The sequence below is a fragment of the Leucopleurus acutus genome (genome assembly GCF_964270905.1).
Source record: "Leucopleurus acutus genome assembly, chromosome: 2".
Taxonomy (NCBI): domain Eukaryota; kingdom Metazoa; phylum Chordata; class Mammalia; order Artiodactyla; family Delphinidae; genus Leucopleurus; species Leucopleurus acutus.
The window spans coordinates 145,455,517-145,477,251 of NC_139143.1; the positions used below are offsets into that span (position 1 = coordinate 145,455,517).

At 45.0% G+C, this 21,735-nt stretch overlaps 1 protein-coding gene across 5 annotated transcripts in view; it reads left to right on the plus strand.

Moving 5' to 3' along the window:
- The window catches only part of DAB1 (DAB adaptor protein 1), a gene marked incomplete at both ends in the record, with an annotated part of 275,176 nt that overhangs the window by 230,194 nt on the left and 23,247 nt on the right, over positions 1-21,735 (plus strand). For 3 of the 5 annotated variants that reach the window (XM_082832330.1, XM_082832328.1, XM_082832329.1), the window contains 4 exons: positions 12,726-12,776; positions 12,868-12,915; positions 17,222-17,284; positions 19,583-19,691. In XM_082832330.1, coding sequence (XP_082688456.1) covers positions 12,726-12,776; positions 12,868-12,915; positions 17,222-17,284; positions 19,583-19,691 — 271 coding nt within the window. The remainder of the gene's footprint in view (positions 1-12,725; positions 12,777-12,867; positions 12,916-17,221; positions 17,285-19,582; positions 19,692-21,735) is intronic. The other 2 variants (XM_082832331.1, XM_082832332.1) reach the window with 1 other exon arrangement.

A 21,735-nucleotide genomic window follows, 5' to 3' on the forward strand; every position in this document is an offset into this window, starting at 1 on the left:
TTATCCCAAGTGTAACAGAAGACGGTGGAGGGTTTTCATCAGGGCAGTGAACCTGATCTGATCACTTTAAAACATCACTCTGGCTGCCGTGTGGGAGATGAACTTAAGGAGGAAAGTGTTAGAAGTAGCAGTCCAGGCAAAAGAGTATGCTGCCGAGGGGAAGGAGAGGGGCAGGCAGAGGGGCTGGGGCACGTCCTAGAGATAGAAGCAGAGTTTCTTAAAGAATGATTGGCTGTCAGGGTGTGGGAGAGAGAGGGATGGAGAATCACTTTGACACTTGGAGATTTGAGCATCTAGGCCTGAGTTGGTAGCCTTTACAGAAATCAGAAGACAAGGGAAGAACAGGTTTGGGGAGATCAAAAATGCTTTGGACCTATTAAGTTTGAGTCAGGACAGTATGGGATGCAATCATTTTATCATTTGCCGGGGAGGATGGTAAGGCCAGGTATTGGCTGGACTTCGAGTTGTGAGGAATGTCAGAGATTGACTGCCACCCTCGAGCCGCCGATGGGTCTCGCTAATGGCAAGGACTTGAATTCAGAAGAAAATGCCAGCCAGATATTAGAAGAGCTAGAAGAATAGCATATTTCTGTTCTTATAACTTTTTCTGGAACATCCCCCTAGTATTTCTTTGAAATTAGAGCCAGAGCCATTTACTCTGATTACAAAGTCTCATTAGGTCAAATGACAGTGGATACGACATCCTTTTTGGAGTTTACGATAGCAAATGCCATGTCTCTGTGAGTGAGTGTGTGTGTGTGTGTGTGTGCGCGCGCGCGCACACACATACATGCTGAGCATTTGAAAACACCATAAGGACTACCATGCCCTCTGCCTTGTAAATCATGCTATCACCAAGTTTCTTTCTGTTCAGTTTTCTATTCTCTTGCATATGCAAGTTCATCCATTTACTCTTTCTGTTTTTTTAAATCTGTCAGTTCAGTGTATTTTGTTTTTGTGTGTTAGCCCCTGGGCTATTTAGACATTAGGAATACAAAGATGAATAAGATACAGTTTCCCATACAAGGAACTTAGTGTCACGAGGTCATAGTCTGTAGTAGAGAAGAGAGAAAGCAATCAACCATTATAACTGGACATGTGTGATGCCCAGAGGCGGATCATCTAGTCCATCCTGAGGGCCTTAGAGGAAGGCTTGGAACAGGTGAGTAGACCCAAGTCTCCAGGGTCTCCTGATGAACAAGGATGGGAAGGGCAGCCCATCACAAGGAGTAGCTTGTACCAAGGCCTGAGAGGGTAAGGAATATACTGAGAGACCTGTTAAGAGAGCAGGTGAAATCATGACACAAAGTTACCAACTATTTATAGGTTGGATAATCAATCTGAGACAAGTAGAGATAATGCTCTCACAGCTTTCCTCTGGCTTCAAACTTACAGGCTGCCTTCCAAGTCTAGACTGTTGGTGAACATCACCTCTCTTGATCCTCGGAATTCTGTGAAGGAGACGTTTCTCTTGCTGTCTTACATATAAGCAAGCTGAGCTTTCCTTGGGCCCTTAGTTTCCTTGTTGTAAATTGTGAGCTGGGTTTCTCTGCTCTTACTTCTTCCTCCTCTAAGTCTGTTCACCCATGAGGGGAATTGTGATGGAAATAAAGGAACTAGACTAGGAGTTGGGAACTTGGGGTTTCATCCCAGCTCGGCCACTAACATTATCATGATTTTGAGAAACTTGAAAGCCTCAGTTTCTTCATCTGAAAAAAATATAGGGTTGAGTTGTGTTAGAGATCTCTATAGCCTCTTCTAATTCTACTCCTCTGCAATTCTGCAATTCATAAAACTTTCAAAAATGCCATCAGATAGGTCTATAAAACCATCATGGTATTCTGAAAGGATACTCCACTGAATCGTTGACCCACTAGTGGAGGTCTTTTTGCTATATGTCAAGCACTGTACTAATTAAGCTATTACCTCAAATCTTATACAGGGAAATCTTCAGTCTTGTGAGGTGGATAGTTGCCTAATTTTACAATAAAGAAAAATTCAAGAGATGGGTAAACTAGTCAAATTCCAGTCGCATGAGAACAGAATTCTTGTTTTGGTCATTTGCAGTGGAGTTGGCTTCAGTCCTGTGAATGGCGTTGCAGCAGTGAAAGTGGTCCATGCGCCGTGAAAATCCTCAGTGCGGTACCCCTGTCATAACTCTCCTCTTGCTCTGACCTGAATGGGCATCCTCCATTTCCCTCACTTGACTGTTACAGCTCAGAGAAGGGACAGCACCCCGGTGCTCACAATGTTGGCCCAGTGTAGGCGTTCAAGGAGAGTTTATTAATTATGAAATGAATGCCTTGAGAGCTGAATCCAGGAACTAAGGAAATGAATGCCTAAGATATAAAATCTGCATTCTTCCAGCGAAGAAAAGGAAAAGCATTTTACAGGGAACGGCTGTCAGAGCAGCAGGCAGAGCCCTCCGTGACTATTTTTTCCTCTGCTGTGACATCTCTCCGTTTGTGATTTGCTCTGCCTTCAGCCTGAGCCTCTGCTGCTCTCGCTTGATTTCAACTCCATCCAATATTTCTTGTTACCGTTTGGGTGCCATCTGGACCGCAGGAGTAGCCTCTCCAAGAGCGACGCAGCAGCGGAGAAAGAGCTGACGGCCTGTCTGAGAGCCCCCCTGCCCGCCCCCCCAGGAGTGTGCTGAGAGCCTGTCATCCTGCTGACAGGAGCCAATTTCACTTTCCTGTGATTCTAATTCACCCCTTTTCAAAGTACTGAACTGGCGCCAAATCTTGTTAGGAGTTTTTGAAAAATCCTTGAGTTTTGCTAATGTGGAACTAGAATAATGGATTTTTTTTAAAAAAAGACATGGGGTAAAGGAAGAGAGAAGGAAAAACAAATAATTATAAGCTTCGGGAAATCATTCCCCTTTGGTTTCTCGTCACTGTATGTTTAGACCTGGGCAGGTGTGTTTATTCTGTTGACAGCCAGTAACGTAGCCAAGCTATCTTGCAACCTGCACCTTCCCCCACAAAGGATCCACAGCAAGGAAGGTCCCCCCGCTTTCTAGACTCCTCCTTGTCACACGTCAGAGCTCTGGGGTGAGGTCATGGGTTGGAGCTGGGATCAAGAGTCCTGGAAGCTTCCACGTATCAGAGCATGAAGTCATCCCCCAGGGCTTCTAGAGAAGCTCTATGGTAGACTGGTGTTTTCAGCGTTTCTTCTCCATCCCCATCACTGGCCTCATGTGGGCTCTCACCAGATTATCATCTCTCTCTTTATAATCACTGCCTCGTGACAACAGTATTGATACCATCAAAATCCTCAGCACCGTTCTTGCCACTGTCTCAAAATGTCTGACCCCTCAGGATGGGCTTGGATACTAGCAGTAGTAACCACAGGCGGGAACCATGTCGTCGCTTTGAACTACGCCCTGTATACTACAGGCTTCATGTGAATCATCTCACTTATGACACCAATCATGTGATAATTCCCTGTTTTCTCCTCTGTCTCCCTCACGCCATGTAAGGACGAGGGCTGCGTCTTATCGAAGATGCTCAGTTAATTGATGTGGAGGGACCGGGTGGTGGGTTTTCACGGCTTATGACCGCCATCAGTGTCCCCACCGCTGCCCCCCCCCCAACACGGACACCATCATTTCCTGGGCATCACCACCAGCATCTCCTTCCCTTTATCACTGTTGCTGAGATCAGGCTGACTTAGATCTTAGTATCTTATCGCATAATCAGTAGCAGCCTACAAACTGCACCTCCAACCCCATCCTTAGGTGTATTTTCAAGAAAATAAGGGATGTGTTTTAGAAAACCCAGGTGTGAAAACACAGACTTGCCCACTGAGTTCTGAAACAGGTATAAGGAAGACAGTGGAGAAGAGAAGGGTGCGGGGTAGACGGAATGAACAGTGGGGCTGATGGACTTCACAACGGTCCAGCCTTGCCAGGGTTCAAGCTTGGGGAAAAGGTGCAGGAGCGGGAACCTGCTGTGACCAATGTCTGGCCTATGAAAATCATGCCACACGTTTAGCGTCTCTTCCAGGTGACTTTGTTCCTTCCCTGGACCAGTGTTTCCCAGACTTTTGCCATGGCCTGGAACCCGCCTACCCTCACTTACCAAGCATATAATCCCATGGCTTTCCTTTCCTTTCTTCTTCCTTTCTTTCCCCCCATCTGTCTCTTCGTTTCCTCCCTCGCTCCTCTCTCTGTCTCTTTCCCAGCCATCTGTCCCTCGTCCCTTCTTCCTCCCTCCCTCCCATCCTTCCTTCCCTTTCTGTACTTTTGGAAAGGGAGCTGACGTCCTTCGAGAGATTTTACTCTCACTTGCTGTGCTAATTCTTTTCATGTACATCCACCTTCTCGCCACTTCTTCTCAGCGAGCCCATGTTGTAAGCATTATTCTTCCTATTTCTTGAGGAGAAAACTGAGGCTCAGAGTGAGGAAGGAATTCACCCGAGGAAACACCAATGAAAGTAGAAGTTTGAACTGAAAGCCGCTGTTGGAGTATAGTTGATATACAATGTTGTGTTAGTTTCAGGTGTACAGCAAGGTGATTCAGTTATGCGTATACATATATCCATTCTTTTTCAGATTCGTTTCCCATATAGGTTATTACAGAATATTGTGTTCCCTGTGCTATACAGTAGGTCCTTGTCGATTATCTGTTTTATATATAGTAGTGTGTTATGTTAATCCCAAGCCCCTAATTTATCCCCCTCTCCACGTTTCCCCTTTGGTAACCATAAGTTTGTTTTCGAAGTCTGTGAGTCTGCTTCTGGTTTGTAAATAAGTTCATTTGTATTACTTGTTTTTAGATTCCACATAGAACTGTTATCATATATGTCTCGCTCTGTCTTGCTTACTTCATTTAGTATGATAATCTCTAGGTCCATCCATGTTGCTGCAAATGGCATTATTTCATTCTTTTTATGGCTGAGTAATATTCCATTGTATATATGTACATTCCTCTGTTGATGGTCATTTAGTTTGCTTCCATGTCTTCTGAAAGCTGCTGTTTCTAATATCCCTCTGCCCACTTCCCCACCCTGCCTCTCCTAAAAACATCAAATTTCTCACTTTAAAAGCAACCATTGTTTTCAAATGCAAGCACATTGGTTTTCTTGACCTGGTTAAAGTTGGGAAGGTCAAGACTCCAGAGTCAGAGTCCTCAGCCACAGCTGCCCTTGTTCATTCACGTTAGCACAGTCCAGTCAACGTAGCCCCCTCACCTTCGTGCAAAGAGTCTACCTTTCTCATGCCCCTGAATAAAGTACCAGCAAATTCCTTTTACCACCAGTCTGCATCCTGACTCTCTTCTTGCATGTTAACAAAGGCCACTTCAACCTAAATATCCATTGATGGCTGAATGGATAAAGAAAATGTGGTATATACATACAGTGGAATATTATTTAGCCCTGAAAAAGAAGTCAGTCCTTGCTTATGTGACAACTTGGCTGAAACTTGAGGACATTATGCTGTGTGAAATAAGCCAATCACAGAAAGGCAAATACTGCAGGATACTGCTTATATGAGGTCCATAAAGTAGTCAGACACATAGAAGCAGAGAGTAGAGTGGTGATTGCCAGCAGCTGGGCGAGAGGGAGGTGGGGAGATGCTATTTAATTGGTATAAAGTTAGTTATGCAAGAAGATTAAGTCCTAGAGATTGTGCCTACAGTTAACAATACTGTGCTGTACACTGTAAAATGTGTTAAGAAGATAGATCTCATGACGTGTTCTTACCACAATAAAAAAAAAATGGGGGAAATGGAGGCTGTTTTAAGGACCAACTTCATTTTTAGGAAGCTGGATGTAAATATTTCATTGTCCCAGGGATTAGCAGATATATTACACTTGTGTGCGCTTCGAGGGAAGATGTAACTTTCATTATAAGGTCTAACCATTTCCCTCCACCCTCTAGCCTTCCAGATAACCTTTAGGACCCTCCTAAAATGGTAGCTGGCAGAAGGAGGGCAATTAACTGCTAAAATGCAGCCCAGCTTTGAGTAGTTAGGGGCAACTTCTCAGTCATTACAGGGACAAATCCACAAAGCAGCACAGATTGCTCTGTTAGGTCAAGGCCTTGAGTCCCGCCACTGAGCCCCAAATCCCAGTAGGCTGGGACATTTTGGCCTTAAAGGGGATTCCATTCTGTTGGAATGATGATGAGGTTCCATGGATTTCCACTTGAAATCCATTAAAGGAATCTCAACTTCCTTTAAAAAAAAAAAAAACCCCACCAACATCTGGGTCTGGCTTAGCCCAGGCAATGACAAAACTTACATCCAGAAGAAGGCTACTGTTTTTGCAAACTGAATTTGATTTCACGGTACTGTCTAGACATAGCAAAGAATTCAGTTGTCCCATACAACCCTTCTGGTCGATGCAAAGGTAGGATATTCTTTAAAAGAATAGAAGAGACTGTATAAGGAAGGAATATGTTTAGTGTTTAGAAAGCACCCAGTCAGCTGAATTGTTTTGTTTTGTTTTGTGTTTTAATATCTGTTGTCTAGAGCTTAGCTCTCCAGCACAGTAGCCGCTGGTCACATGTGGCTATTTAAAATGATATCAATTAAAACGAAATAAAATTTAAAATGCGATTCATTATTCACACAAGCCATATTTGAAGTGCTCAATAACCACGTGTAGCCACTGACTACCTGTTGGAAGGGCAGGTGTGCAACTTTCCATCATCACAGAAAGTTCTGTCGGACAGTGCGGCTCTTGGGAGAAATCATTTATTAACATCACATTTTCTACTCTGCATCTCAACTCCCCCCACCCCCGCTTTGTTCTTCAGTTGCCAAACAGAGCTTCTCCTGTTTTCCTCTCCGGAGAATTAGGAAAGTGGCTATTTACTCCTGGCTAACAGAGAGCGTAAACTCCTAGATACCCCAGAGGGCATTAGTCTTCATTAGCACATGTCGTCATTGTTAAATCACTCACCAGGCCACAGCACCTGCGTCCAAATGCCTGGAATCACTAGGTGTGTTAATAGTACCCACCTTGGTGCAGTTACAAATCACTTAAGTTAATCCATTCCTCCTGAGCTTTCTAAACGGATAATTGAATTCATTCTTCTGCAGCATCAGCTTGGGTTCTGAGTTGAGATCTCCATGCCTTGTGCCCTCCCTGCCCCACTCCTGTCCCACCCCCATGCTAGAATGATTATATATCCTGGCTCTGCTCTGAGCTTCAAGAGAGCAAGGACCATGTATTATTCATCTTTGTTATCTCCAGTGCCTAGTCAGGACACAGCAAGTGGAAAGCACCCAGTGAATGTTTGTTGAAGAAATTAATTAATCAATTATGTAATCAATCAAGATGCCTTCCGTTTTCCCAGTAGGACTTTCACGAATTATTCCTACAGAGAGTTCATTCCACAACACGGTGATTCACAAGTCTGGCTGCCTGTTAGAATCACCTGGGGAGCTTTTAGAACCTACTGACGCCAGGACCCCACCCCAGACCAGTAGAATCCAAGTCTTAGATGCAGGGCTCAGGCATGCGAAGTTTTGTAAAAGCTGCCCCAGAGGGTTACATTGTGCAGCCAGGGGTGAGAACCACTGCAGGTTTCTTATTTGGCAGCCATAAATAAGTTTTCATCCTTTTTAACGTGTTCACACCAAGTCCCATCTCATCCACTCACGTTTGCTGCAAGAGTAACATGAGTCTGGTCTTAAGAGTTACCTTATTCAGTTATGGGACAACAGTAGTGTCCCCAGTGCTTCTAAGAGATTATGGGAAAGTAAACTCCCTGTGGAAGCTTTATTTCACTGTCTTAATGACGATTCAGGCTACAACTGTATTAAAACAACCCAAGAGAATCTCTTCCTTTAAATCCTCACTGGAAGTTCAAATTGTGAGTAAATTGGATTGTCATATTGAGTTTTGTTTATTTTTTTTTATACAGCAGGTTCTTATTAGTTATCTGTTTTATACATATTAGTGTATATATGTCAATCCCAATCTCCTACTTCATCCCACCACCACTACTCCCCACCCCGCTTTACCCCCTTGGTGTCCATATGTGTATTCTCTACATCTATGTCTCTATTTCTGCCTTGCAAACCGGTTCATCTGTACCATATTTCTAGATTCCACATATGTGCGTTAATGTACGATATATATTTTTCTATTTCTGACTTACTTCACGCTGTATGACAGTCTCTAGGTCCATCCATCCAAAGAACGAAAAGACCCAATTTCATTCTTTTTTATGGTTAATATTGCATCGTATATATGTACCACATCTTCTTTATCCATTTGTCTGTAGATGGGCATTTAGGTTGCTTCCATGACCTGGCTATTGTAAATAGGGCTGCAATGAACATTGGGGTGCATGTGTCTTTTTGAATTATGGTTTTCTCTGGGTATATGCCTAGTAGTAGGATTGCTGGGTCATATGGTCATTCTATTTTTAGTTTTTGAAGGACCCTCCATACCATTCTCCATAGCAGCTGTATCAATTTACATTCCCACCAAAAGTTCAAGAGGGTTCCCTTTCCTCCACACCCTCTCCAGCATTTGTTGTTTGTAGATTTTCAGATGATGCCCATTCTAACTGGTGTGAGGTGATACCTCATTGTAGTTTCGATTTGCATTTCTCTAATAATTAGTGGTGTTGAGAAGCTTTTCACGTGCCTCTTGGCAATCTGTATGTCTTCTTTGGAGAAATGTCTATTTAGGTCTTGTGCCCATTTTTTGATTGGGTTGTTTGTTTTTTTAATATTGAGCTGCATGAGCTATTTATATATTTTGGAGATTAATCATTTGTCTGTTGGTTCGTTTGCAAATATTTTCTCCCATTCTGAGGGTTGTCTTTTCATCTTGTTTATAGTTTCCTTTGATGTGCAAAAGCTTTTAAGTTTCATTAGGTCCCATCTGTTTATTTTTTGTTTTTATTTCCATTACTCTAGGAGGTGGGTCAAAAAAGATCTTGCTGTGATTTATGTCAGAGTGTTCTTCCTATGTTTTCCTCTAAGAGTTTTATAGTGTCCTGTCTTACATTTAGGTCTTTAATCCATTTTGAGTTTATTTTTGTGTATGGTGTTAGGGAATGTTCTAATTTCATTCTTTTACATGTAGCTGTCCAGTTTTCCCAGCACCACTTATTGAAGAGACTGTCTTTTCTCCACTGTATATCCTTGCCTTCTTTGTCATAGATTAGTTGACCATAGATGCGTGGGTTTATCTCTGGGCTTTCTATCCTGTTCCATTGATCTATATTTCTGTTTTTGTGCCATTACCATATTGTCTTGATGACTGTAGCTTTGTAGTATAGTCTGAAGTCAGGGAGTCTGATTCCTCATATTGAATTTTTAAAAGCAGAATACAAAGCTGCATGCATGCCGTGATAGTAACTGTAAGAAATGTATCTAAGAAGGGGGAAAAAAAGACTTGAAGGTAAATGAACAAAAACTCTAGTAGTATTTGTGGGTAAAGCAGGAGATGGGATGCAGGGAGACTGGGGAATGGGTTCCAGGTTCTGCCCATGAGAATCAATTGAGAGAAAGTGCACTGGCTGGAGGGGTCTCCTCCTGGGTGGCTGAAGTGCCCAGAGTGTTACTGAAGGTTACCCCAGATGGGAGGAAGGAACTCCAAGAAATGACTGAGCCAAGATCAAAACAGGAAGGCAACCACAAGCTCCAGGTACAAAGGGTATAGATGGGAAGATGCTCAGGTAAGACTGTAGACAGAAGGGAGGAGAGGGAGAAGGTGGGGTCAACAGTGGACTGAGGGGTTCAGGACTAAGGCCAGGAAGTGTTGGGCATCCTTTTTCACAGGATCTGGTCCGTGCTCTCAAGTGGGGGTGATTTCTAAAGGGGGGCTTCCCGCAAGATGTTTTTTCTTCTTCTTCTGTCTTTTTCCAAATATCATATAGTAATAGTTTCTTAATATTAAAAACTGTGTTCCTGTGCATTGCAAAACAGAGCCAAAAGAAATAGGATGAGAAGATCCTAATAATAGCTCTGATTTATAAACACCTCTATGTGCAAAACACCAACCAAAACATTGCACACACATCTCAGTTAACCCTCTCCGTAAACCTGAGATGATGTTATCATTATCATCCCCACTTTGAAGATGAGAAAACTGGGGCCCACGGACTTGTCCAGGGTCGCACAGCCAGCACGGGGCACAGCCATGATTCAGTCCGTATTTGTGCGACTCCGAAGAGATGCATTTGCTCTCACGTCCAGACCAATCTCCATCTGAATTTATGGAAATCGCCTCCTCACAGCCCAGCCCCACCCCTCACCAAAAGCCCCCGCTTCTGTCACCAGCAAAGTGACGGACTCACACCAGTGCTGGCTGTCCTCACACATTTTCATTATGTGGTGGGGCTTTTATGAGACTCTCCCACCGGCTGTTTTTCAAATTTATTTAATTCATCCATCATGCTCTGAAGCCATTTGCTTTTTTATATTGGACAGATGTAATGAGATTTTGGACACTAAAAAATGTTTTTATTAAAAGTTATGACCCAGAGCTAGTTGGTAGGGCCTGTGCCATAAATCCTGAGAAGTGTGAGATTTATAAAGGGTGTAGCAGCATAACCTTAACCTTTCAGGCCACACCGTAGGTTACAGGATCACTTAGATTAATATTGTCTCCCTGTCTCTGGCCAAATAATAATAATAATAAGTATTATTATTATTAAAGTGGTTATCTGATGTGGTCCTTCCTCCTCTTCTCTTGGCCACTGTTGACTCCTGGCGAGCCAGGGCCTGGTGGGAGCAGGTGGTTGATGACGGAATTTGCTGGTGTCTGGCCCTAAGGCTCTGCCGTGGTAGGTACGGGCATGTGGGTTTTCCTGCTCTGCTCTGCGACCCTGTAACTGGGGCTGAGTGATGTACAGTCACGTTTGCTACAGTCAAAGTGAAAGTGATCATGGCTGGTGGTTTCTCCACTCCTCCATGGCCAACAGGAAGCTCTCTTCAAAATTTGGAAATAATGCATTTCTGTTCAAGCATAGTAACTCCAATTTAATGTCAATATTTCGGATTTATATTAATGTTAACACTGCTTGGAAGCCACCCAAAGTGTAATTAGCCTGGAAGTGTAGACCAAAACATGGGCATTAAAAATATATGTATACAGGGACTTCCCTGGCAGTCCAGTGATAAAGAATCTGCCTTCCACTGCTGGGGATGTGGGTTCGATCCCTGGTCAGGGAACTAAGATCCCACATGCTGCAACTAAGACCACGCGCCACAACTACTGAGCTCGCTCGCCGCAAAGAGCGAGCCCGAGTGCCGCAAACTACAGAGCCCACGCGCTCTGGACCCCACGCTACAACTAGAGAAGAGAAAAGCTATGCGCCACAACTAGAGAGAAGCCCGCGCTGCAGTGAAGATCCCGCCTGCCGCAACTAAGACTGGACACAGCCAAGAAAGAAAGAAAGAGAGGGAGGGAGGGAGGGAGGGAGGAAAGAAGGAAGGAAGAAAGGGAAAAAGAAAAAATACACGTGTATATATAGAGAGATGTTATACATACTAATATGTATTAATGTTGAGACTTTGTTAAATTGACATTGGTTAAGTAAAGCCCTGGGGTGTTGTCGGATGGTGAGCCAGGGTTCAACAAAAGACACCAGGGAATTGAAATAGAGAAGTTTATTACTCTCAGTTCCTGGAGGAAGGGGCATGAGGGGAGGTCAGGGCAGGATGCAGGCAAGAGAGCAAGGCAGGACCTGGACACTTGCCTTTATTAGGGTTCCCAGCCTGAGGCCGGATTGGTCAATTCAAACAAAAAAGAGCAGGGTTTTGTGAAGTGTCAAAGGAATCTTATCTAAGAGGTACATAAAGGAAGGCCCTGGGAGGCTGGGGAGAGTGTGATCATAAGGGCTGTTAGGATGGTCATATCAGAAACTGACATTTATTTGTGACTCTCTGGGTTGCTATCTAGGGCCTGCCTCACTGGAGAGGCTAGTGTCAGTTCAAGGCCCGTGCAGGCCGCTTGGCCACACAAAGTGGATACTTAGGCAGCAGTATTATGGAGCGGTTTAGCAAAGCTCTCAACAGTTATAAACAACAAAATAAAAAAATTATCAAACAATTAGGTTTGGTCAACTGCCAGCTGTTCTTAGTAGCGCGCATTTGTTCATACATTTTCAAGCCCGATCCCCTGTGATCTGCTAGGGATTCAAGAACAAATGCATCGTGGTCCCTGCTTCAGGGAGTTCACCGTGTAGTGGGCACAAGCGATGCGTTGTTGCTCTCGGAGGATGGTTTTCAGCCTAGGGGACCAAGGAAAGCTTCGTGGAAGAGGTGGCCTTTCAGCTGGGTTTGAGGAACTGGGTGAGCTTTGGGCTTGCAAGGCTAAGAAGAGCATTTCAAGCAGAAAAGGCCGCATGCACAAAGGCACTTATAAAACCTGCTGTTCACAGACTGCTCCAAGTTAACTAAGTTTGGCTGAAACACATGATAACACTTTTTCTTTTTAAAGCAAAAATCTCAAGGGTAAACATCATGCTCTTATCTGCTTCCACTGTTGAGACTGGCCGAGTCAGGGCTGTAATTTAAGGAAGATGGACTTTAAACCTACAAACTCCCCATTGCTTGTATTTCCTCGTCAGGCCCGTGTTTTATCATATGCTGGGAGCATATTCTAGAGTTTTCACAGTACGTTGGCAACAGCTCCCACCTCCTGAGACCACGGGAGTGTAAACCATAGATCCCATCATCATTAAACTCATAAACCCATGTCATTTGTATGTCATTCACTTCATCCTCATTCATCATCCCTTACGCTTTCAGAACAGCTGTACGTTTGAAGATTTTGAAGAACGGTTTGCAGCGGCAACCCCTGTAAGTGTGAGAGGGCCCAACCTGATTAACTGTTTCATGTCATTGTCCCATCGCTCATTTCATGCTCATAAGTCATGCCTTGTGCTTTCAGAACAGAAAGCTGCCGATGGACTTTGATGAGATTTTTGAGGCAACAAAGGTAAGGCCTCTAGGCTCTTGTGACATGAGGGTTGCTCTGGTCATTCTCATCCATTCCATGCATCCTCACCCTCCTGCAGGAATGGCAGGCGCTCTGCTCTGCTCCAGTGCTTGCCTATCCTAATGTTCACAGGAGACTCCTGGTGGGCCCCACGATGAAGGAGAAGAGTCGGGGCATGGGTATGTGTGTGTGCGTGCTTGCGCGCATGAGAGAGAAAGAGGAGTGTGTGTGTTGGAGAGGACGTGACACCCCTTCATTTCATTCAACACATATTTTTCAATCTCCTGACGTGTCCTAGGTGTTCTGATAGATGCTAGAGATGCAATAGAGAGGAAGACACAACCCCCATTCTCAGGGAGCTCCAAGTATAACACAGTGCGACATTGCATAGCATAGGAGAGGAGAGGGTGGGGTCAGTAGAGAAGGGTGGGGTAGGGGAGTATAGTATAGTGTAGTATAATGTAGTATAGTGGGGATTCAGACATGTAAACAGTCCACCTGTGGAGATAAAAACCAGGCAAGGCTGCTATTTGGTCGGTCTAGCCTGGAATAAGTGTACTGGTTTGCAGCCAGTGTTTATTCAGATTGGTTAATACATAGGCCGGTGAACGTTGTCACCCCTGAGTACAGGGCATTTGGGAAGCCTCTAGGACAGGGGTTCTTAATCTGGGCTGCCAGTTAGAATCACCTTGAGAGATTTTAAAGTTTCAGTTACTAGACTGTACCTCAAACCAACTAATTCAGAACCTCAAGGGGTGGGAACCAGGCATCCATGTTTTTCCCTTATGTACACCCAAGGCTGACAACCACTGTTCTGAGAGTCTCACATAAGCTGTTTGGGGCAATGGGATTTGGGGTACAAATTGAGTTAGGAAGCACTTCCCAGGAAGAAATAAAGTCCTCTAATCTGTGTCCTGGAGGATGGGTGGGAAAGGCAATGGGGGAGGGAATGAGTGATCTAGGTCAGAGAAGGAGCGTGTGCAAAGGCCCTGAGGCAGCCCCTCCTTTCGTGAGCCCCGGGTGCTTCTCTGTCTATAGGTCTGTCTTCCCGTAGAACAGACAGCTCATGAGACTCAGAACAGGAACATGCCTTACTCATCCCTGTATCCCCTGCTCTTGGCACAGTAGCTGATGTACAGTAGGGGCTACATACTTGTCCTGAACGAAGGAGTACCTGATGTCAGAACAGGAGTGTGTGAATATGTCTTGGGGGTCAGTCAAGGACACCTCTGCCTTCATCAAAGGCACTTTCAGAACTTCTCTACAGGAGGGACCTAGGTGTCTAGTTGCAATGGGCTAGCTGAAAGAAGGACCAGGGGTCTAACCCTGAAAGAGGTTGTACAGCACTCCAGATGTTATTGGAAAACCATCATTTGTTCGTATCAAAGGATGGCTTGTGGGGGAAGGGGACATGCCTGATGGAGACACCGAGGGGCTCCCCCCTCAACAGCCAAGCTCCTCCTCAACCCCTTCACCGGCCGTGGCAGCGTCCAGGGTCACTCTGCTTACCCTGGAGGACGCCCAGGGCCTAAGGAAGGGGCAGAATCTGCCATTAACAGCCATGTCTCTACCTGAAGACATCCGAAGGGCCAGGAATGGGAAGGCGAGGAGGAATCTGGAGCTGACCTTGGAGGTGACTTCTTCAGATGGATGTGGGTCATGGCAGGACCCGTGGGAACCCTGGCTTCTGGTTAGAGAATATTGTGGGGCTGGACTTCTACCTTGAAGGAAGGCTAACTAGGGCTTGGTAAAGGGACCAATGGATAAACAAGATGCTGGCTGGTCTGTGGGTCAAGCCCAGCTCCTTTTAGCTGACCAATCAGAGGCAAGTCACTTAACCTCCAGGCCTCTGTTATAGCTTATCTGCAAACTAGAGAGAGCGAGAGAGATTCCTGGGCTGCCGACTCCACGGGGCTCAGGGAGCGTCCAGCATGATCATACTGTATCAGAAAACGTGTTGTAAACTATAAAGTGTTTTACAAATGTGAATGGTTAGTTTTATTCTCATGAGGCCGTTAAAGTGATTAATTACAACAATATTATCAGATGGAACATGGCTTATTAAGTTACAAATAAAACGACTAGGGTTAACTTGGGGAGAGGGCCTGTGAAAATAGACATTAGTCCAGATTCTCAAGCACATATGGTTATTAGAATTATTTTTAATTTTATGGCCTAAGAATCCCCTTTTTCTATGAAATTTAATTAACTCAAGGTTCTGTTTAAGCAGCAAATCCAATGGAATGAAATACCAATCTATGTTTAATGCCTCTGCATGTTTTTTTCTCATTTAATCCTCGAGTGGAAGTCATCTGGCAGGAGGAAAGTCTAGCTCAAGAATGAAGGTTATTTTAAAAGTTGTGCTTAAGGAGAAAATTAGCCAATAAATTATATTTATGATGTTAGTGAAAGTGTGCCACGAGGTCAACACATTTGAAATGTAAATTGTGCGACTTAATTATTAACTTCATTTTCATATTTTCCTACCACTGAAAATAGTCGTGGGCCATTTGCAAAGCATTGAGTTCCAAGGACCGGGAAGCCCAGAAGCTTCCCTTGAATGGATTAAATAGAATTTCACCTTTTGTGCATTTGGGAGAGAGCCTAAGGATTGGCGTCATTTCACCAAATGATATAAACTATTGTTCACGTGCTGAAGAAGCCTTCCCGAAAACAAGCAAGTTTTACAATCTATATCTATGGATCGTCCCCACCAGACTGTAAGCTCCCTGCAGGCTGGGACTTGTCATTTCTCATTATTATGTTCCAAGCACCCAGCACAGTGCCTAACACCTCACAGTCCAACATGTACGGAAAAAAAGCATATTATGTAGCTGGGAGGGAAGTGAATATGTATAGGGCCCTATTGTGTGCCACGCACCGTTCATTCAATCTGAAAGCTTAAGGGGAAGAGTTGAAAGTGAGTTAACCAGGCTAAGCTGCTTGACTTTCAGCGAAAAGAATCTTTTGTGCCTTTTTCACCAGGCTTGCCCCAACTTCAAAATCCTGCTAGTAATATTGTCAGTAAATCTGCAAAGGAGGTATTATCTGGACATTATCTCCAATGTCCAGATGAGGGAACAGTGGCCATGAGGAATTGCAGAGGTTGGCAGTGGGAGAGCTCAGATACATCCCTGGGGATGGGACTTTTCCTGGGCCCAGAGCTCACACATTTGTCAGTAACAGAGAATGTTCCTTTCTTTGTGTGAATCGTGGAGCTCCTGCCTTGCCTGGTTAGAACAGATTTCGAGGGCAGGGGTCCTACCTGGCAGACAGGCAGACTCTCCCTGTCCTTTCAGTTGGGTGGTGTTTTTCGGTTCCCCCAATTAGAAACTATCACTTAAAATCCAAAGACGAGCAGAAAGTATTTTTTTTGCAGTGGGCAGATTTGCACAAAACACATGATTACGTACTTTAAGTCAGGCTGTTAGATTGCCGACCACAGACTCCCTGCAGACTCTGAAGCTGGAAGTGTATGCGGATTAATTTCTAAGTGTGTCTTAAAGGGCTTCTCCCACTGCTCTGGCTGGCCTTGCTCAGACACTGTCGTATGACGGATGGGAATATAGTTGATACAGTGTCTACAGTGATGGAGCTCCTCGGAATGATTAATAGTGTATATACACTAGGCTGTTTTTGATGCCCTTCCTGGCATTAAATGATATGTTTTCTTCTCCTCCGACTACATTTTTTATCTTAAAGATGGATTCTTTTGGGGACTGTCATTTGACTGCCTGCTCTATATGCAGAAAATTCAAGTCATGGCCCGGGTGACCTTGAGGTGACCTCTATGAGACTCAATTTATTCATTTGTAAAAATGGGGATGAGGATTCATACCTCTCAGGGTCAGTATTATTAGGAGTATTTACTGAGAAGTGGCCATGAAGTGGTGACTTGCTGTACTTGATACATGAAAGGCATTTTGTACATGTGGATACAGTCATGAAAAGAAAGCAAATGGTGAGACTGTGTCTTGCCTTTGTCTCCTGGAGAATAGAAACAGTGTTGGCATTGGATGGTAAATATGTAAAAGTGGCATTATTATTGCCTATGCAAGGTGGCTAAACCCAGATCTGCTTGACTAAGCCCAGATAAACAGCCGGACACACTGAAGCAACAATTGATTCTGGCTACATCCGAGATGTTGTCTCTGGGATCAAGAGGTATCATAATGACCAACTGGGTTTATTGTTCATATAGTCATGATGAAAAAGAAACGTGTGTCCTCAAGTCAAATTTTTTTAAAGCAATGCCCACAGCATCCGTTCCCCTTGTGATTACACCATTATCTTTTTTTCTTTTCAGGCTGTGACCCAGTTAGAACTTTTTGGGGACATGTCCACCCCTCCTGATATAACCTCTCCCCCCGTAAGTATGCACTTCCCTCAGAGCCCTGCATCTCTTTCTTTTCCTTCTTCAGTCGCATGGTGACAAAAATATGGGCTTTGGGTAAAAGAGGCTACTGGTGGATTTCAACTTGGACTCTTTCAAGCTGTGTGATTTGGGCAAATTTACTAACAATTCTAAACCTCAATTTCCTCTGCTATTTTTTTTTAAAAAGGGATTATGATACATGCTCTGTTTTGAGAAATAAATGAGACCATGCATCAGCAATTACAGGTTATCACTGGGGTTCTTGCTGTTATGCTGGGCAGTGGAGAGAGACAGGAACGGGATGTGATCCCTGCCTGCAAGGAACACATGGTCTAGCTGGGAATATGGGCAAGAAACTCCACAGGGCAGCAGACCCGATGAGGCATTTGTCGTCTCCTACCCAGATCCCACACAGTAAAGGAAGCCAGGTGGTCAGCCCAGTAAAGGAAGCATCCTCTCTCCCCGGCCCTTTCTGCCCTCTCCTCTCTCGTTTCCTTCTTTTCTTCCCCTCTCCATCTTCTTTTCATTTCCTCCTCCCTTCCCACCTGCCTGCTGGCTTCGCTGAGCTCATGAAGCTTTGGATCCCCAGCTCTAGTTTCAGCCACAGTATCTCAGTCATTGCTTGCACTGGGGTAGAGATTGCAGGGAGTCCTCACTTGAAAATGAAAAGGAGAAAAAAAAAAAAGAATGAAAACCGAAGCAAAATAGAATCCAAGTGCTTTGAGAACTGGAGGCATTCAGAGGCAACCCTGCAGCCACTGCAGAGAAAAATGCCAAACTGGCCCTGCCAGCTCCTCCCCTGCCCGCTCCCCGGAGGTGGGCGGAGAGCAGGCAGGCACAGCTGCACCAGCTGAAGCTGCTGGGAGGGGGCGGCTCCTCCAGGCGCCGCGCAGTTGCTCAAACCCAGGGATGGTGCTATAGGTCATTGGCTAGCTGCACCTCACGGAGAAATGGCTGTAACCTCACCACTGAGGACAGATGGCATGAGAGCCTGCTGCCCATAGCTGCCGCCAGGGGATCTAGGCACAGCTGCTCTGCTCCGAACGCCTGGTGCCCAGAGCAGCTGTGAAGGAGGGGACAGCGGCTCCTGTCTCCAGGGAAGCTGGACAGTCTGGAGAGTCTCTCCTCCATCCCAGGGGGAACAGCTGCATGCCTGAACCATGGGGCCATGGAGCTCGAAAGGTCTGGAGAGATCGTCTAACCTTAGCCTCTTCATTTTACAGATGAGCAAACTGAGTTCCAGAGAGGGCATGGGACTCACCCAAGGTCACACCAGAAAAAAGAGAGTGACATTGATTGTGTTTTAAAGGGCTTGACGCAGCAGCTCATGGCTGTGTTTCTGGCCCTAAAGCCAAGTGCTGTCCAAATGGGTATTTAATAATCCTCAGAACAAAGCCATGCCTCCTGCAAGCTGCTAGTCTAAAGATGGCCTCGTCTAACTGCCACAGTTTCAGGATTAATTGCTCGCTCCAGTCTATTCCAAGGGGAAAAAAATAAGCATATTATGGCATCGAATAGGCATACTCTATAGGCAAAAGGCTTCTATACATGGGTGTGGACCTTTGAAAAAACTAGTACGCATGTTTTTATCTCAGTAGCCTCACCTTACCCAGTAGTTCATGCAGCAGGCCTTTCTGGAATTCCAGCATGGGCCAGGCTTTAGAGTTTGTACCTGCTCAAGCATCATTTTTTTTTTTTATCATCTTCTTGAGAACGTTTGCTTCTTTTTGCAAATGAAGGTTCAGGCAGGATTCTGGGAGGCACCAGGACCCAAGGGTCTCTGTTCTACTTGCTAATCTTTATTTGTTTATTGAGTCAACATCTGTTTATTGGCCACGTATTAAGTGACAGCCTTGAGCTGGGCACGCAGTAGGTCCTGAGTGAGTGTATGTCACTTTGAATTGACCATTTCTGAAGGGTGAAAGATATTATGGGATAATTTGAGGACCCAAAAACACCCTCAAAGGGTAGGGGCTCAAACTAAATAGTCACGATACTGGCCAGCATTTGCTGAGCACCTACTATGTGCCTCTGTGCGGTAGGTACTAAGTGTTTGAAATGCATGATCTCATTTAAGCTTCTCTGCAGCTCTAGAGATGGGTATTGTTTTTCCCATTTTATAGTCTTTATGACCAGCTCATGGTCTGCCTGCCACAGTAAGTGGCCCGGACCGGGGCTTGCTTCTGTAGCACTGCCCCACTTAATTCCTGTGCCTGCTGCTTCCCGTCCTGATTAGCACTGAGCCAGGTCTCCCAGGGGCCTCACGCACCCCTGTCCTTCTCTGTCTGACAGACTCCTGCAACTCCAGGTGATGCCTTTATCCCGTCTTCATCTCAGACACTTCCGGCGAGTGCAGACATGTTTGGTTCTGTACCTTTCGGCACTGCTGCTGTACCCTCAGGTAAGTCCTCTTCCACCTTCCTTCTGCCTCCACCCACCAAGAAAGAGAAAGCGTTGACTGAACCACTGCCAGATTATGCCAGACACCTGTGGGACCACCATTCTCTCCCTGTGACTCTTCAGGTGACATTGAGAAACTGCCGTGGGCAGGGGGTTGGTATGTTCACAAAGCTCTGGGATGCTGCAGGCTGGAAATCACTCATGTCTTGCACCTGAAAGGTCAAGATTCCAGGTGTATAGCTTTGGGGAGCTTGGTGCACACACAACCATGCAAATCAGTGCAAATCCTGATTTGTACTGTCCAGCTCAGCCAGATGGAGGGAAGGTGGGGGAGGTGTGAGTCCGTGCTCTGCAGACCTCTAGAGAGCTGATGGATAGAAGAGATCTGCCTTATGGGTGGAGGCTTAAAGAAGGGGAGGTTCCCCATGCAAAGGGCAAAACCTAGGAGACAGAACAAACTGCTAACAGTGAATTGTAATGGGGCTCTTAGTGGTTTAAAGAGCGCTTGTTCTATATTCCAAATATTCTTTAAAATATATATATATAATATATACTTTTACAACAGGGTAAAAATATATATAGTAATAGTGTTGCAGGTGCAAATTGGTGGGGTCTGAGGCATCTTGTTTCCATGGCATCAGGCACTCCGTGTAGCTGGCCCACCCTACCTGAACATGGCCAAAGGTGGTATTAGTACTGCTTTTTGCATACATGGCAAAAAGTAAAGTCTTTAAGGCAAAAACATCCTTAAAGACTTTTTTTCTTTAACTACATATTTGAAATCTGTGGCTTTATCTTTCTTTTTCTACTTTATTTATATAAATGACAGAGTTTGAATATTTCAGAATACAAATTTCTTGCATTCTTCTATAAATAATTACTTTTAATTACACAGCATTAGAAACAAATTCTTGCCACCAAATATAAACCTTGCTGTTATTCAAAGTGAAATTAAAAATTCATACTCTGTTCCAAAGTCGTATGAGCTGAGGGATCATTATGAACTTCGAGAAGCAACAGAGGTTGATAGCCACTGGGTCTGACTTACAGTTGAGAATCTATAGGTAGCCTAGAAATGTCTTTAATTGCTAAGCTTTCCAATCAAATCTGTTCTACCCACCCTTAAAATGGAACAGTGGCAATGACTAGTTTTCTCTACCTAAAATGGATATTAAAATGTCCTTGGGAATAGTGTTATTGAATCTGTCATTTTAAATAAGAATAACAGTTTTCCAGAAACGTACCACCTTCCTGGGCCATCAGCCTTGTATGCAGAATAATCGTGCTTTGTCCCCACTTTCTGATGGCACCAAACTTACTCATTTTTAGGCATGTTCATTCCACAGATATCCACTCAGTACTCACTATGGGCCAGGTCCTATTCTAGGTGTCCGGGGTGTGTCAGTGAATACCAAAGACACAGACCCCTGGCTACAGAGAGCTTACGTTCTACTGGGGAGATGGACAACAACATAAAAATAAGTAGCTTAACATAATCCTAGAAAATGATCAGTGGTATGAACAGAAGGAAGTGTGGAGCAGGGCAGGTGTGAATGGAGGTTGTGGTCAGGAGGAGTGTGACGTGAGCCAGGAGGGCATCTGGATCAAGAGTACTCCAGGTGGAGAAATGGCCCGGCCCCTCCCCCACCCCCTGCTCTGTGAGTCAGAGGGGCTGCCTGCAATTCCGGCCCTAACTTTTTTTTTTTTTTTTTGCGGTACGCGGGCCTCTCACTGCTGTGGTCTCTCCCATTGCGGAGCACAGGCTCCGGACGCACAGGCTCAGCGGCCATGGCTCACGGGCCCAGCCACTCCGCAGCACGTGGGATCTTCCCGGACCGGGGTACGAACCCATGTCCCCTGCATCGGCAGGCGGACTCTCAACCACTGCGCCACCAGGGAAGCCCCCCCGGCCCTAACATTTGACTAAAATGCCTGAGAACCTGTCTGCACTCCTCCGGGCCTTCCCCCCAGCCAGAGCTTTGAAGGCCTGGATTTTGCGGTCTTGTAGTTGACCAGCTGTGTTGCAAACTGTGGATAAACCACTT